Source organism: Protopterus annectens, chromosome 10.part0 (assembly GCF_019279795.1).
Source record: "Protopterus annectens isolate FY-2018-M chromosome 10.part0, PAN1.0, whole genome shotgun sequence".
Lineage (NCBI taxonomy): Eukaryota > Metazoa > Chordata > Ceratodontiformes > Protopteridae > Protopterus > Protopterus annectens.
This window is the reverse complement of record NC_056744.1, coordinates 1,468,461,489-1,468,479,452: the sequence shown is the minus strand read 5'-3', so window position 1 is coordinate 1,468,479,452 and position 17,964 is coordinate 1,468,461,489. Positions and strand designations below refer to the sequence as shown.

At 34.0% G+C, this 17,964-nt stretch overlaps 1 protein-coding gene across 1 annotated transcript in view; it reads left to right on the top strand.

The window, feature by feature from the left end:
• LOC122813657 (integrin alpha-X-like) overlaps window positions 1-17,964 on the top strand; it is a 3,682,398-nt gene that overhangs the window by 2,568,141 nt on the left and 1,096,293 nt on the right. Inside the window, exon 19 of the mRNA XM_044086096.1 lies at window positions 4,233-4,312. Coding sequence (XP_043942031.1) covers window positions 4,233-4,312 — 80 coding nt within the window. The remainder of the gene's footprint in view (window positions 1-4,232; window positions 4,313-17,964) is intronic.

Sequence of the window (17,964 nt, the reverse complement as noted above, 5' to 3'; positions counted from 1 at the left end):
CTTGTTACTATTTAACCATATCTCTTTTTCTTCAATTTCTATCCTATTTTTAAACTCCATTTGATTATGTTTAAACTCCATTTGATTTTATCCCACTCTGTAGCTATATTTTCTTAATAAAATTCTGTCTTCCCTAATAACACCCTAATAATTTCTTCTACCCTCTCATTAAATTCTTGTTTGTTTAATAGATAGGTGGGGAAGCACAATTGTCTCATTTTTATTTCATTGCCCTTCATTTTTATGTTAGTTATTATTGGAGAGTGATCTGAAATAGTTATTGGATGCATATCAACAATTTCAGTTATCTGCACATGTTCCTCTAACATATAATTTCTGTGTAACCTATCCTAGATTTTTGTACCTTGTGGAATAATATATAAATTCTCTCCGAGCTCCCACTACTGAGTTGAAATCTTCCATGCCAAATATTTTCATAAATTTCTTGAAAATTCTACTCTCTTTTGTTATAGTTTCCTTTTTGTGCTAACCAGATACACCCTCAGTGTTGAAAATCAAATTCCATTCCCTGCCTATAAGTAATATTCCCTACAGAAAACTCATTTTTTTTCTGCCATAATTTTCTTAAACTCTATTATTGCAGTTTTACATGCAGTATAAATACATGTCAGCATAATCCTCCTCCCTTGCCAGTAACCCCTTATTACTACAGAGCTACAATATTATCTTTCTTTCCTCTTTTATAACTATTGGAGCTCTTCGAGCAATAAATATGAGTACCCCCCCCTTTGTTTTGTCCCAGATAGTCCACTGAATAACTATCTTGAAATCCTTTTTTTATCAAATTCACCTGCTCAGTTCATTCTAAATGTGTCTCCTGTAGCACAACTATTTGCAGTCTGCATTTTAATATAGTTCACTACTACTTGTTTTGTGCATACCTCTGAGACCATTCAGATTTAAAGATAGTATGAAAAGCAGTGTCATTATCATAAGAATTTATTTTTCCACCTGTTGCTTATAACAGCTTTTTTAAATGTCTATAGTTTCAGCTTTTGTGTTACATGCATACACTAATGTTTGGTGGGTTGAACTTTTATACAGTTGTTTCTCGTCATAACCATTTTAACTTAAGTCACATCTTACTTCTACAAATACACAAAACTACACACATCTTCAAATAATGTTTAATGCTCCCAGTAGGAATAATCATTCCAGACTGATAGCTGCACTCACTGGCTTGAATTGACCTGTAATGAATGGTGTAGACTTTACTTCTGTTTACACGACATGCTTTCTGTTTTTATCTTATGTGTATTCCTTTCCTCAGATGTAGAAAACAACTTAAATGATTTCAGAAAGCATATTTTAGTCATTGAAAGAAGAGAGTATTCTGTTTTTGTTATCCTTATCAGCTTATCTCCATAGAAACATGAGAACCAGATACACAGATGCCTTCAGCTGCAAGCTTCTCATGTTGCACTATGAACATTTATTTGATAGAGGAAGACTTTGTATTACATTCAGTCTTCTTTTATTTATTTGCTTTCACATAAAACTTGTTATTAGATCAAGCCAAGGGCCTTAATCAAGTCATTCCCCTATGCAAAAGTAAGAAAAAAAGCATATCAGTTTTACTTATATCATGCTTTTTTGTCCAGGCTTTCTTCTCTTTTTATGTTGCAGTGCCTACATCTCTTAAAACTGAACAAGAAGAAAGAAAGAAAGAAAGAAAGAAAGAAAGAAAGAAAGAAAGAAAGAAAGAAAGAGAAAGAAAAAAAAATCAGTGACTGTTTCTTTAAACTAAAATGGAAGGGGAGCAAGTGTCAGATAAACAATTAAGGGGATAGGTATTTATGCAGCAGACAAAAGATAAGAGTGACCTAGACTATAGCAGATAAGTAAATAAAACAAACTGAGTGTGACTGAATTGTGTTGCTGTGCAGAGCAAAGATTATTTCAAGGAAAATGAGGAACCTACAAGTTTTAATACATGGAGGAAGTGTGGATGCTTCTGATGTGATAGAGTTGTCAGCCAGTGAAAAGAGATTGTGGGAGTTTTGAGATACCAAATTTTAGCTTGTGTAAGGATGACATTGATGGGAGTAATGGAATATGAGTATTGATCTGCCTAAAGGAGGATACAAAATGAAAGGTAATAGAGGAGGAAGAACATCATGATGAGGGAGTGGTAAGGATCAGAACTTAGAGTAAGAAAGAGTAAGAAAGAGGGATAGTGCTTTTGGATTGATAATATATAATGGTCTCAGCTAAGGTGAGTGATTACAGACTAGGCTGATAGTAGAGAAGGAGAGTAGAGAGAAAAAAATGCCATATTCATAGGTGATGTATATCTGCCAGAAGCAGGATAGGAGATTTTAAGCTCTGTGGTAGACAAAATGGATGTTTTTGAGACTTTTGACCATGAGGGGTTCATTGAGCTAGTTTGTGGTAGTTTGTGGTTAATTGATTAGTTTCTAGATTATGTCCTAATCATTAGATTGTTTTATAATGTAATTTAATTCTTTCATGAGTACATGGCCCTACATGTGCCCTGGGCCTTACATTTTATGGCCATCTCTGGCACTTGTTATAATGAAAGCCAATTTGGTACAACCCAACCTGTGTTCATAATCATAGCCATTCATGTTTCAAGGATTAATGTAGTGGTGACAAGTCTGATGATCATATGCAGTAATAGCTTTGATCTCTTCAGTTTAGCTTTATTAGAGAAACCAGAGCTGTTGTGTTTTCATAACATCTGCAATGAATGTTCTTTAGTCTATAATTCTTGTACCTGTGATTCCACACATCAGTGTGATAGCTGTACAGAATGCTTTCCCTGAGCAATATAGTTTTACCAGCTTCAGTGACATAAAGGGATACATCCATGACTACAACCTAGATTAACCAAGTCTGAGTGGTGGTTTGGGCACCGATTGGAACTAGCATGGAAATAAATTATAAATAATGAGGATTGCTGGCTTACCTTTTGCCATGAAGAGAGGATGGGGAGCATGTCCAATCACTCTTTACCACAGAAAATCCACTAAGGAGATTAGCAATCTAGTAGTAGTGCTGGCTTTGAGGGGGTACATGTAGCCCTTTAGGGCTATTTCATTCATGAAAGAAGTTAACAAAGCCTTTACTGATGTGCTCATTGCATGCCGAATTCTGGGAGTTAGGGGGCTGATCTATAAAAAAAGTCAAACCACCCCATAGCTGCCTAAGTGATGGTCCTTCATTGATGGGGAAGATAAACTGGCAGATGGGTTGGGAAGGGGCCGATGGTTGGCAGTCATTGGGGGCAAAACATGTAAAAAAATAACATACATGTACATTTTCACTACTTAAGTTCATAAGGCGCAACTGTAAAAATGATAATGGGAATGATCTGAGATAGGTATGTTATGTTGAGAACTAGAAGGTTATAATTAATGTTTGCATTAGTATTAATGTAATGTGCTTAATGCATTGTGAGTTTGCAAAGTTTTATTACTTTTACTCAGAAGTAGCAATATTTTTTATGCAGAGTAATTCTGAAAGCCTATCTTTTTTAATCCATGCTAGTTGTCTTTAGATTTCCACTATGATTTGCTGGTTTACAAGTTGGCAATGAACCAGATCACCAAAACACAACTCATCAGCAAATCAAACCAATGAAATATTAACACTTTTATACCAGCTCCAAATACGCACAAGCATGAAGACATAATAAATCTCCTAAAGCAAAGGAATAACTAAATGTACAGAAATAAAAACTGTAACAAATAAGAAATCTAAAAGAAAGGAATCACTGCAGACACACAGATAAAAACTGCACCAGCCATAATTTCCTATGGAAAACAGTTATCTGGGAGTTCATTTTCCTTGAATTGTGCCTGGAGAGTTGATTCCTCACCCAGGTTGCGCACAAATCTGTTTAAGATTTCGTGACAAGACATGAAATACTCAAAGTGCTAAATGGCAATACTTGAAAACAAACTGACCTTGACATTAACCAATGCCTCTTGCTTGAATTTTGTTCTCTTTTTATTAAAAATTTCATGTACTGCAGATATCACAGCAGTTAAATATAAGATGTTCAATCTGGATGCACTTATGGCAGACATATGTTGCCACAAACAAAAGTTTAATAGTACAAAATGTGTTATGTGTCCCTTACTTCAGTGTCATTCTGAAAATAGTTTTCTGCTTTGGGGACAATTGTAGACTGCTAACAGGAAGAATAACTTAACTGCTTTAAACTTTAACACATTGTATCTTAACAGTTTCAGATCTTATTTGAGAAGAACTGTGGAGAAGATGATGAATGCATATCAGATTTGGGAATCACCTTTGACTTCTCAGGGTATGTGATGAAACAAATGTATGGACTGCAGCATTTCTGTAAATAATTCTATTCAGTTCTTTTAGAGTTCAATTACATGTATTAAACAAAGTGCAGATATATTTAACCCTGATGAATGCATACTGAAATAGCGTAAGAATAGATATCTGTTTTAAAATGTAAATATACATATATAGATAACTAGATCCTCTACTAGATTTGTAAGTTGTATACTGTACAGCAAAGGAGTTAATAGAAAAGATTAAATGATGATGGCAGTTATGATACATGAAAATATGATGTAATTAATTTTAGCACTTATTTAACAGAATCCTTAGAACAAAAAAGGCATCCTCTTCTTTCACACATTGAACACATGGCACATTTGTGTGCCTATGTTTTATATAATTTTTTTTCAACAAATCATAATTGCACATGCTGTCTATCCTATGTCTGTTCTTGGATATGCTGCCTACTCATTTTCTTGTAACTCTTACATGTTCGGTACTAAATAATGAAATAAGATACATGTCTGTAATGGGTTCTGTATGGCACCTTTCCCTTTCTCAGTGCCATGATGAACTGCAAAATCTTTGGAGCTTTGGGATCTCAGATATTAAAACAAGTAATCCTCAGGGTAAGATGATGTGCTAAGTTTCTCCTATTTTAGAAATGTTGGTGATCTTGGTGCTACATCTTGCCCAGTAAAGAATTAGTTCTAGACTCTGAGAATAAAGTTTTTGCCTTCAGTTACTTACCTAAGAGATCTTTTGGAGGGGGGATTCAGAAAGAATCATAGTGCATCCACACTACAAAAGTTTGTACAATCTTTGCAGCAGTAATATTGTCTAGAAAGGGTTAGGCATGAATAAATACCAACAGCAAATGGACATGCTAGAGACAATACTACATAATAAAACAAATCAGCCACAAGATTGCTATTCTCCACCCAGGGAGTAACTGTGCTGAGATGTCATATGACCACAGGATACTGGCATTTAAGTCATGTGCCCAATGCTTTGATGCACATTTACACATGCATCCAGATGCATATTTGCAGCACTGCACATCGGGGAATCTAAAGAGGATCACACATCATATTAGCACCAACCTTTTATTGTTTAAAAGGAAGGAAAGTGGATGATAGGACAGTTGGAAAGGGGACTGAACAAGAGGAAGAATACACAGAAGGTCTAAGGCAAAGAAAAAGTGGCATAGGGTGTGGGAGAAGGGTATTTTTTGTATGAAAGTAGCATTTTCCATTTTTTGTGAAAAATGGTGGGGGGTGAAAAAGTAGTTGTGCATAGGCAGGAGGGTATATGATGGTAGCAAGGAGTGACATGCAGACAAAGAAAACCAACGGGGGTATTCTGACACAAAGGGGGGGAGGCATAGTGAAGGTACACAGGTAGACAGAGGGTATACAACTGGTGATGGGGAAGACTAGCCAGCAATGAGGAGGGTGACTATAAGGAAACACCATGATATGTAAGTATTAGAAGTATATCCAACAAAGTCCATGAATGCCATGCCACCATAGACTTGTACTCCCCAGATATAGTCATCCTGACAGAAACCTGGCTAAAACCTCACATTACCAGTGAGAAAATACTCCCTACAGGTTACGGCATACTAAGAGTAGACCGGCTAAACAAAAAAGGAGGTGGTGTAGCTATAATATTTAAACAGCGTCTAAACATCCAGATCTTAAAATCATCAGCTCCACAAATAGGCAATGAAGAAATAATATATACTAACCTCAAAATTAACCAAAACAAAACCATCAACATAATTGGATGCTACTTCCCACCTGGTGAAAATATCCCTCCACTAGAAAACCTCCTCAGCTGGTCTACCCACCATCTCCCCCAAGAAACTGTCATCTTAGATGATTTCAATATTGACTGGCAATCCTGTTCTGGCAACAATCCAACCCATCATGTACACCTTCATGGCTTCACCCAACTAGTCCAGTCACCAACCAGGATAAATAAAGCACACTACTCTGGATTGGATACTAATCAGTAAGAGCCCCCAGTCATATATAACAGGCTGCTTATCAGAAAGCCTCAGTGATGGGGGCGTGGCCAAGGATGAACACAGGATAGCAGCAGATTTCTTCAGCTCCACCAATTTCATTACACTGACAGGAATTAATTACTTAAAAAATAAATTTTTGAAGTAATTTTCTTTCTAAATATGTTTGTTTTATATAGTTCTTGAACTATATCTAAAAAAGAAAGGAAATTTTAACAATGTTCCTGTCAGAAATCACTTTGGAAATTTTCCTGTCAGTTTATCAGTCTGAAATGAGTTCCAGTAAGACAAATTCTCAAGACTCCAGCATCAAGAAAGAACTTCAGTCTCTGATAACTATAATCCAGCAACTTACTGCTAAGATGGATAAAATGGATACTAAAATAGATACCTTCATAGAAAAAACTACAAAACAAATAGACTTATTACATATAGACCTGCAACAACAGAAGATCCAGATGACAGGCATAGAAGAAGCTGTGAATGACATGGAAAATAGAATCCAAGAAGAGGAAATCAACATTGAGTTTCTGCTGAAACAAAATACACATTTACAAACAAAGCTGGATGACCTGGAAAATAGATCTAGGCGCAATAACATTAGGATTTTTGGACTGCCAGAAAATATTGAAGGTAACAATATTACTTCTTTTATAACAACATGGCTCCCTAAAACTTTAGACTCACCAGAAGCATTCTCTTTTGGTATCGAAAGAGCACATAGATCTATAGCTAATACTAACTCTAACAAAAACTATCCTAGATCAGTTATAGTTAGATTTCTATCATCTTTTGATAAAGAGATGGTTCTTAAATCTGCTTGGGCTAAAGCTCCTGTTAAGATTAATGAGACAACTGTGCGTTTTGACAATGACTATTCTTCCTTGGTAATAGCTAAAAGAAAAGTTTTTCTGCCACTAATAAGGGAGCTTAAAAAAGCACAGTTTAAAACATACCTTCTGTTTCCTGCCAAGCTAAAAATCGTCCTTCCTGATGGTCCTAAAATTTTTGATGACTTAGACTCTGCTTTACTGTTTATCAAAAAAAATAAGATTTTGGATAAAATATAAAATAGAGGAAATGGAATGGGCTAGTCCTTCATTAAAGAGACTGGCAACTGAAACTTCGTGGAAGACTTCAGAGAAGAAGAAGAGACTAAAAAACAAATGATTTGTTCTATGTTTTTTTTCTTTTTTTCTCTCATCATTTTACTTCATTATTAATCTTTTTAAATATAGTTCCTGCATTTCCAGAAAGCCACAAATATTCTGAAAAAGATTTAATCAAAGTTATTCTCTGTGTGCAAAGAAATGTTTTGTTTCATAACCAGTCAAAATATCTGAGGAACTAATAACAAGCTATTATTCAATTTGTTTCTCTTTCTGAAAAAGAGAAGTAAGGTCAGTAATTTGATACATTTTTTTTCTTCTCTTTTTTTCTCCTTTTCTTCTTTTCTTTGTTTAAACAATGACATTCTATTTAGATTATGTAGTGGGTAAAGGGTGGGGAGGGTAGGGAGAGAAGAGTAATGAAAATATGATAAATGGAATAATAACATATTTATTCCTTGTAAAAAGTTTATATGTTCTTCAAATGCTATTCCTAATTATACTTTCTTGATTATACTGCTTATGCTTGTTTGTAAATAATCTGTCATGCTTTAACTAATAATAATTAGAACTAAATAATAGTAAATAATATGTTTTATTTTTAACTCTATTAATATAAACAGTAAGTAATATTCCATTGTATATACTTCTTATAGCTTACATTTTTTTTTATTTCTGCTTTACACTCTTTTATTTTCTACTCTCTTTTTCTTTTCTTTATTCTTTCTCTTTATTTTTTTCTCATATTAATATATAGAAATGCTTTTGATCATATAGACACAGTAAATAATAAGATTTGCGTAAAAATTGAGTTGGGACAAAAATATTGAGTTTTATTACTTATTAATAGCTTTGGGCTTAATTTCACTTACATAGAGGCTGTAATAACCTGTAAAATACATTGCGAAGGTTTTGTCATGTTTTGATGCATTTACACTGCTAAATGAATGTTTGTCACTAGTTTTTAACAAGTTTCCCGCCAAAATGTTAAGGGAGACAATCTGGGATGTGTGCTACCTCATGAACAGTGTCCTCGAGTTGTTTTAAAAGCTTCAACTCTCAGAATTCTCACAGAGAAGCTGAAAGCAGTCAATGTGACCTTTGACCCAGATATCACACTGACACATCGCAGATTCAGGAAGAACACTCTACCAGGAAGTAGAACTGATGCAAATGCGACTATGTGAAGGAAAATGAACTCTTTAACATTTAAATGTGAGTTATTTTATATAATTACTTAAATATCTATGTTATAATTCATAAAATATGTCAGTTATAATGATTTTAAATGATGCAGTTTCTTGTAGTAAGTAAATGTCTTATTTTAGAAGGCATAGAAAATGAAACATTTAATCAAGTGTTTTTGAAAATCTACTTGACTGCAGCATACTAATCTGTGTTAAGAACTTATGTTCCAAACATATACATTACCATAACTCATTTAATTCATCTGATTGACAGGCATAAATAACTTTCTAACTCTATTCTGGAAGAAATTGTCATGTGATATATTTTAAAGCAGTAGTATAGACATACAAAATACAGATGGCTTTTTTTACAATAATGCAAGTGTTTCTGAGAATTTGCATAACTATGCAGTATGATTTATAACAATTTCTATAAATATAATATTTTATTCTATTGACAATAATGAGTATGAGTAAAATGCTCATATACAAGCAATTCAAGTTTTTTTTTTGGAAGCTGTTGACTGCATTTACATGACAGAAAATAGATGCATCTTAATATATGTAATGTCTGAACCATATTAGCCAAAGTTTTTGATTTAAATGAATGTTAGAACTTATTTTTACATACTTTGAATAAATTAATATGTAAATATGCCTTCTTTTTTTTTTTCTCTCTCTTTCTTTCACTCTCTCTCCCTCTTTCACGTATTTTATTTCTCTCTCTCCTCTTGGTTTCTAATATCAAGATTATTTGAATGCTATTTGAATACAAGTGTATTATATTACATAGATGTATATAGTAGTATGAATAGTATTAAAAAAAAAAAAAAAAGTTTATTTTAGTTTATATGATGCTGTTTTATCAAATGTGTAGTCTTGTCTTGCTAGATAATTGAATTGAAAGCTGTTAATTTAAGTTAAATATAACCAGTATTAAATTGATAAGGTGGTAGCTGAGGTACTGCTGCTTAGGGTAGGCGGTTAACTTGAGTGGTAAATACTACTCTAAGTTGGAGTTTTTAACTCCAGGCTGGATGCAAGGTTTAATCCTTACATTATTTTCACTTGTTCATTGTTATATGTATATAGTTTTGACATCCACAATATATTTTGTACACTCATTGTCACTACAAACAAAATTGAATCCTATACAAAATCCCATAAGAGATTCAATAAATACAGCTATATTTAAAGGTACACCTAAAGGAGGAGATGTAACATTACTTATGTTGTTATTTGTTATTTTGATCATAAGATTCTTAAGTTTTAAAAATGCCAAATGACATCTTTAAAAGGAATTTCTTTAAACATTAATGGATTGAATAATCCGTGTAAAAGGGCAAGCCTAATAAGATACATAAATTTACATAAGGCCAACTTAGTCTTCCTGCAAGAAACCCATCTCTTGAAAAGATATTGATAAACTAGCCACAAACAAATATACAGTATTGGTTAGTTCAGAGCACACTCAGAAAAAAAGAGGAGTGACTATTTTATGGAATAAAAGTATGCCCATTCCTAAAACCATTAAGTCTTATCAGGATGACAAAGGAATGTTTTGTATGGTTACAATACAAATTAATGGGAAGACTTACACTTTAATTAATGTATATTGGATACCTGGAATTGGTATTAATACAGTGAAACATCATCTTGATAAGATCATATCATTCTCTATAGGAGATATTATTTTAGCTGGTGACTTTAATTGTATACTACATGAAAGTGATACTACCACTATAGGAAAAGAAGAATTACATCTAATGCAAAACATTTAAATGATTTTGCTAATTCTTATCATTTGAATGATATTAATAATCAGATAGATTCAAAATCATTACCATACACCTTTTTTCTAACAGATACAAAACTTATTCAAAAATAGATAGGGTCTTTATTTCTAACCAGATGGTAACAGATTTAATTAATTCCAAAATCATTTCATGTCCTATATCTGATCATAATTCAATTGTTTTTGAATTCATGATAAAAAATACTCATAATGTTCAGATCAAAAGGATACCAGCATACTTAACTCAACTAAAAGACTATAAAGAATATATACTTTCAGAAGTAAAACATTTTTAGACATAAATAATACTCCTGAAGTCTCCATTGTCTATGTTTGGGATGCCTTAAAATCATATCTATATGGACAAAGTATCAGATGGTATAATAATAAAAGGAAATCTTGGGATAAGGAATTGTTAGATATTCAAAGTAAATTAGACTCTTATAAACATAATAATAAAGAAAATATTATGGACAAGAAAGTTATTGAAGAAATAAACAAACTAAATGAGAAATACAAAGAAATTTTAACTCATAAAGTTAAAATAACTTTAGAGAAATACAAGTTTTTGTCTTATTCAATAAGCCCCAAATACTTACATAGACTTAAAAATAAAACAAAAAGGTTGAATAAATAAAACCATATCAAAGAAATCTTTTCTCTAAGGAAAAAGAAGAATGTTTCTAGTATACCAGAAATACTAGATGAATTTAGAAATCACTTTCACAAAATTAACCATAATAATATTAACATGGAACCTAAAGATAAAATAAAGGAGTTTATAACCACAAACATGAATAAAAAGCTTAATAAACAACAGATTAAACTATTGGACAAAAGTATTTTATATACAGAGGTTATTACACAAATAAATAAGCTTAAATCAAACAAAGCACCGGGTAATGATGGTATTATACCAGAGATATATAAAATTCTTTCTAAAAGTACATATTCTTTAATACATAAGGTTTTTATTTTGGCCCAAACTGAGTTAATAACCCCCCCATCTTGGCAATATACATTTATTTTGCCAATTTTAAAACCTAATAAAGATCCAACTAGATGTACTTCATATCGGCCCATCTCATTACTTAATGTTGATTATAAAATGTTTATGAGTATTTTTGCTGATAGATTGAAGACAATCATCCCCGGCATTATAGATATAGATCAGACAGGCTTCATTGTAAATAGAAATACTTTTGATAATATAAGAAGAACTTTAACATTAATTGATTTTGCAAATAGGAAAAAGAAAGATTTAACACTTATTAGTCTTGATATAAGTTCAGCATTTGATTCAGTAAGTTGGGACTATCTGTTTACCTTACTGAAGTGCACAAACTTCTCAGATGCATTTGTAAATCTAATTGAGCATTTATACAAAGGAACATTGGCTTATATTAAGGTAGGAACATATGTTTCACAAAAAATACCCATTTTTAAAGGTACAAAACAAGGATGTCCACTTTCTCTACTATTATTCACTTTAGTAATGGAGCCTTGGGCTAATTTGATCAGAAACAGTACTGACATAGAGGGTTTGAAATAGATGAAAATACAACATCCAAAATTCAACTTTTTGCAGATGATGTTCTCATTACATCAGCAGGATCTAATTCTTCTATGCAGTCTCTATTTGATAAAATGATGAATTTTAAAAGTATTTCTGGTTTAATATTCAATGAAGAAAAACTAAAATACTACCTATATATACACGAAAAAATATTCTCATTAGTGATTTTACTAAATATGTACCCAATTCAGGTCAGATAACTTATTTAGGTATAATACTATCTAAAGATATTAAATCTATTATATATAATAATTATAATACCTGTTTTCTTAATATACAAAATCTTTTTAATACCTGGAATAATATGTTTTTTACTATGGAGGAGAGACTTACAATTATTAAAATGATAATATTCCCCAAGATTTTATACTTAATACAATCAATAATACTTCCACCTACAAAAACAATTATCAAGAAACTGAATACACTAATGTTAAATTTCCTATGGGCACCTAATAGACCTAGGATTGCATTAAAGAAACATACTAATAGCTGGTCTCAAGGGGGTATTTCTTTTCCAGACTTTAATTTATATACTATCTCTTCTATTGTAAAAGTTATTACTTCATTAATAGATCAGTCATATGTCGCAAAATGGAAAGATTATTGGGAGCTAATTAGTATGCACTTCATGAAAATCTCCTTAACACATAAAAATATGATTGTAAATAACTCCATGTTATGGTTACTAAAGGAATTTTGTACATCACCTATTACACCTAAACATATGGTTTGTTACCCATTAAATATTATTATTAGCTATCGTAACTTTATATTCATGCACCCTAAGTATAGGGAATGGAATTTTTTTATATTCCCTATAATGTGTACTCAGGGCATGCTTTTGTCATCTACTTCTGAAGGAACTCATTTAGCTATAGATAATGATCTAAAGTACTGGTATCAGTTGATATCTGATAATAAAGTTAAAAATCTAGATTTCTTAAAACAAGAATTTGATCTAAGAGAAACTTACTGGTTAGAGGTTCAGACCTTTAGACAACATCTCATTAATAAAATAGATCTAATGTCTATAACAGTTAAAGAATCTATTCCAACACTGATTGATTACTTGATATTAAATTTACAACATAAAGTTTCTCATAAAGGTAAACTTTCATACATACATAAAATTATCAGACAAGAAACTTTTTACAGTGTAGATACATACTGGAATTATTTCACTTCTATTAATGGGGACCCACCAAATCAACAAGATAAACAATATATATTGGAATCTGCCTATAGAACTACGTCTTCCATTGTCTGGAGACTTTATACATGGAAATTTTTACATAGATCTTTTTATACACCTTTGATGATGAATAAAATAAATAATAAAGATAATCTATGTAAGAGATGTAATGTAGAAATTAATGCTGACTGGGCTCATATGTTTTATGACTGTATAAAATTGAAAGAATACTGGAAGTCAATTAATGAATTTTTGCAGGCTCTTTTACAGATAATTTCATTATTTCTAAATCTCTTATATTATTCAACACACCTGTACCTCAAAGTGTTTAAAAAGGTTAAGCTTCCCTTGTTATGGTCTGTTCTAGCAGTGGCTAGGAAAATAATAACCAGAAATTGGATTTCAGATACACCTCCTTCGTTCAATGAATTTAAAAATGTTATGAATATAGTGTGCCATATGGAAATAAACACAATTAGGTCAAGAACAACTAGAAAAACATCTTATTATATTGTATGGGATAATTTACAAAATTTGTTAAAAAAATCCTAATTTCAATAGCATGGTATTTTAGTTTAATTAATTGATCTGATTGTAGTGGATGTCTTTGTAAATACTTTAGTTGTTTTGTTGAATGTTATAATCATATCTATTTTTAATTACTTGTATAAAATTGTTATGATATTTCTCTTGTATGTTAAAACAATAAACCTGTTTTGAAAAAAAAAAGAAAGCCTCAGTGATCACTCCCCAACATTCCTACTCAAAAAATACCTATACCAAGCTAAACCTGTCATCTACCATCAAATACGTAAAAAACTAAACTTTATCCCACATTCATCTCATCCCTCAAAGAATGTTACTGGCATCCTCTAAAGTACCTCAGTCTAGATGACGCATTTGAATTTTTTTAATACTACCTTCCTGTACATCCTTAATTACCATGCCCCCATAAGATTTTCCAGAACCAAAGCACAACCCTCCCCATGGCTACAGAAAACCACTAAGTCAGAAATGAAAAACAGGGATAAAGCCTGGGAGCACTGGCACAAAACCAAAACCACCTCAGCTAGACAGAAATTCCTAGAACTACGCAATAGAGACAAAAAGCTAATAAAACAGGACAAATTCCAATACTACCAGTCTGCCCTAGACTCCTCACAACACAGCCCCAAATAATTCTGGTCCTCCATAAACTCCATCCTCCACCCAGGTAAAGTCAGTACCCCTCCTCCTAACATCCCTCACTTCTCAGAAATATTGCTACCTCATTCAACACACACTTCACCCAAACCATACTATCACTAGCTAAACAACACAACCCCTCTCCCCCCAACCCACACCTTCAACTAGTAATCTCCCCACTGCCTTCTCTTTTTCTCCTGTACCTACCTCCAACATAAAAAAACTCTTAACCAAACTTAAACCCACCAAATTAGCAGCAGACAACCTCCCAAGTGAATACCTACAAATCGCCGTTGATACTCTGGCCTACCCAGTATCCATCTTGATTAACTGATCTCTGTCAGAAAGTTACATTCCCACACTGTGGAAAGTATCACATATAATTCCCCTCCACAAAGGCGGACCCTCCGCAGAACTAACCAGTTACCACCCCATAGCTATTCTCTATCCACTCTCCAAAATACTAGAGAGATGCATACACTCTCAGGTCTCAGACTACCTCCTTACTAACAACCTCCTTTCCAGTACTCAGCATGGTTTCTGACCAAACCATAGTACCACCACTGCCTTACTCTCCTTTACTAACACTATCCTTCAGCATAAAAACAATGGCTATCTCTCCTCTGCTACTTTCCTAGACCTATCTAAAGCATTCGACATGGTCCCACACAGATAACTTATCTCTGTCCTCAATAACCTATCCTTCTCACAGTCAGTCACCAACTGGTTTCAGAGTTACCTGTCTGACCGCCAACAATCCGTTGTATGGCAGAATGACATATCTCCCCAACTACCTGTCTCCATAGGGGTTCCCCAAGGATCCATCCTTGGACCCCTACTCTTCTGTGTTTACACCAATAATCTAGCCTCTGCCACCAAACATGGCACACTCATACAATATGCAGATGACTCGACCATCATCTGCTCAGCCCAGTCCCTACGAAAACTGCAAAAAGTCACACAGGAAGCCTTTTCCTCTGTTGAAACATGGTTATCCAATGCCCAATTAATACTCAACCCAAACAAAACTAAACTACTCATCTTCCAACCCACCAAACATACTCAAAACAACTCTCACTTTAACATCACAGCAAAAGACAACATCACTATATACTCAACTGAACACACCAAATTGCTAGGAATGGAAATAGACAATAAACTAAAATTTGACATTCACATATCCATGACCATAAAAAAAGTCCACAAAAAACTAGGAGCGTTATACAGAAATAAGCAATTTCTCACCAAAGCAGCAAAGATTTCAGTAGCAAATTCCCACCTTATCTCCACCCTACTTTATGCCTCTTCAATATATACCAACCTAAGGCAATGTGATCTAAACAAGCTAGAGACCTGCTACAACAAAATTGCCAAATTCGTCACAGGGGCATCCTACCGTAGTCACCACTGTCTCTCATTTGCTGAACTGGGCTGGCTTGAACTCCCTCACCTCCTTCAGTGGTATCAACTCTCACTCGCCCACAAACTAGTAAACCATCCACTAAATGTCCCATCCCTCCAGAATCTACTCCAACCCTATCGCACCACCAGACCACTAAGATCCAGCAACAAAAATCACTTGCAGATCACTAAAGCCAATAACTCTGCTGGTGAAGCACTATTCTCTTGCGCCATAGCCAAATTATGGAACTCACTCCCACCCACAATTATCTCTGTACCATCATGCACCCACTTCAAAACTTTACTAAAAGCGTACCTAAAAACATGCTGGCTATGCCCTTGCAACTCCCACTCTAATATCATCCACCCCATCCAACCACTACCTATTTTTCCACTCCACTAACTACCTTGATTATAGTAAGCTCAAATGCTCATAAGCCTAGTACTTATTATACAGCAGGAACTTCTCATTGTAACATTTGTTAATGTCTGTTATGTACTTCACAGATAAAGATTCTAGTTGTCTACTGATGTACTATGTTCTTCATCTGTAAATATGTTGTAAGTAATTGCTAGGTTAAATTGTTAATCGCTATGGAATCCAATGTAACTACTGTCTGTTTATGTTGCTGTGGAGCTTTTCTCCCCGGGCTTCCAATGAAACTGGACCTACGTCCAGTCGGACACTCCCGGTCAACAAATTTAAATAAATAAATAAATAAATGATGGAGATAAGGCAGGGTGAGAGCAACCTACTAAACCACCCCAAATGAGAACCTTCCAGGGGTTAGTCACCACAATGGCTGACTCCACGACAGGTGGTTCAATGGTTGGAGCCAGGCAGCTGTGTGACTTCAGCAGCCACAAGGGGATATACTTCACAGTGCCGGTATGGGACTTGTGCTGTTGAACCGTCTCAGTCCACACCGAATGCAGTACCTTATGCCGGAAGACACAGGAGAGCCTCTCTGTGTCACTCTCAAATGAGCAGCATACACTGCCCATTGGAGAAGTAGCCATGGAGATCAGGACCTTCAGGTCCCTCTCCACAGGTGATCTGCAGCACTCTTCACAGAGGCAGACCTGGGGACTTCTGGAGACCCAACAGTTGATGTACTAGCTGCTGAAGAGGAGGGTGGCCATTGTTGGCACTGCCTTTCCATGGAATATCCTAGAAATGCAGAAAAAGTAAATAAAGAGAAACAAAAATGTGCAGCATAAGCCAAATATGTAAAACATGAGAAGAAGATCAGATTCATAGGGAATGCACAGGTCAATGCAATGTAGTGTTGTTGCTGTAAGACAGACCTAAAAGTGGAAGCTTTGGTCAGCAAAGTTTGTTAATTATTGACTAGAGCAAATTTATTATACAACTGAGGGTAACTGGGGTTATATATGTAGCCTACCAGGCACGGTATATGAAGCAGTAGCCCAGTGTGTGTATGGTACCTATCATTTACAAACGATGAAGAAAGAGGCAAGGTGGACAATCTTCCTCTAATGTATTAAAATTCACTGCTTAGTGAATGACGTAACAGTAAAATGAAAAACATAAGAAGGTTCACTGCAGTGGTGTACAAGCTAAGTGCAGCTCCAGTTCTGTCAGAAATCCTTTACACTTAAACTGAAACCTGGACAGTCCAGCCTGCCTCCTTTGGTAAGTTCTTATATTGTCTTCAGTTTCTTCTGCTGCTGCAAATAAGAAATACTAAAGCAGATATGTGTAAATTGTACAGGTCTACTGTACATTGAACACAAACTACAAAAACTCTGCGAGTATGGCAGCTGCAAGGTCTCAAAATAAGAAGGGCATTCCAAAAAAGAATAAAGAGACCAGCATACAATGGCACCAGATAATACTTTAATAAAAGTGTTCTTTAAAAGACAAATCGGTTTTGGCTGAATCAATACAAATCCTTCATCAGTGTGAAAAAGAAACAAATAAAGAAATACTTAAATACAAAAAGAAAGAGACGTGATCAATTAAAGATGCTCATTAAGTCCTGGTTTAAAGAGACCTCCTAACTTAACAATCCATTTGTTCTCCATAGTGTTCAACAAATCATGCCAACCCAATCTGTTATTACTGGGTCTCATAATTTTATCAATAATAGTAAAACTAAAATATGCATTTTTATGTGACAGGGTGTGCTTATAAAGGGCATTAGTTTCTTTGTGGTGTTTTATC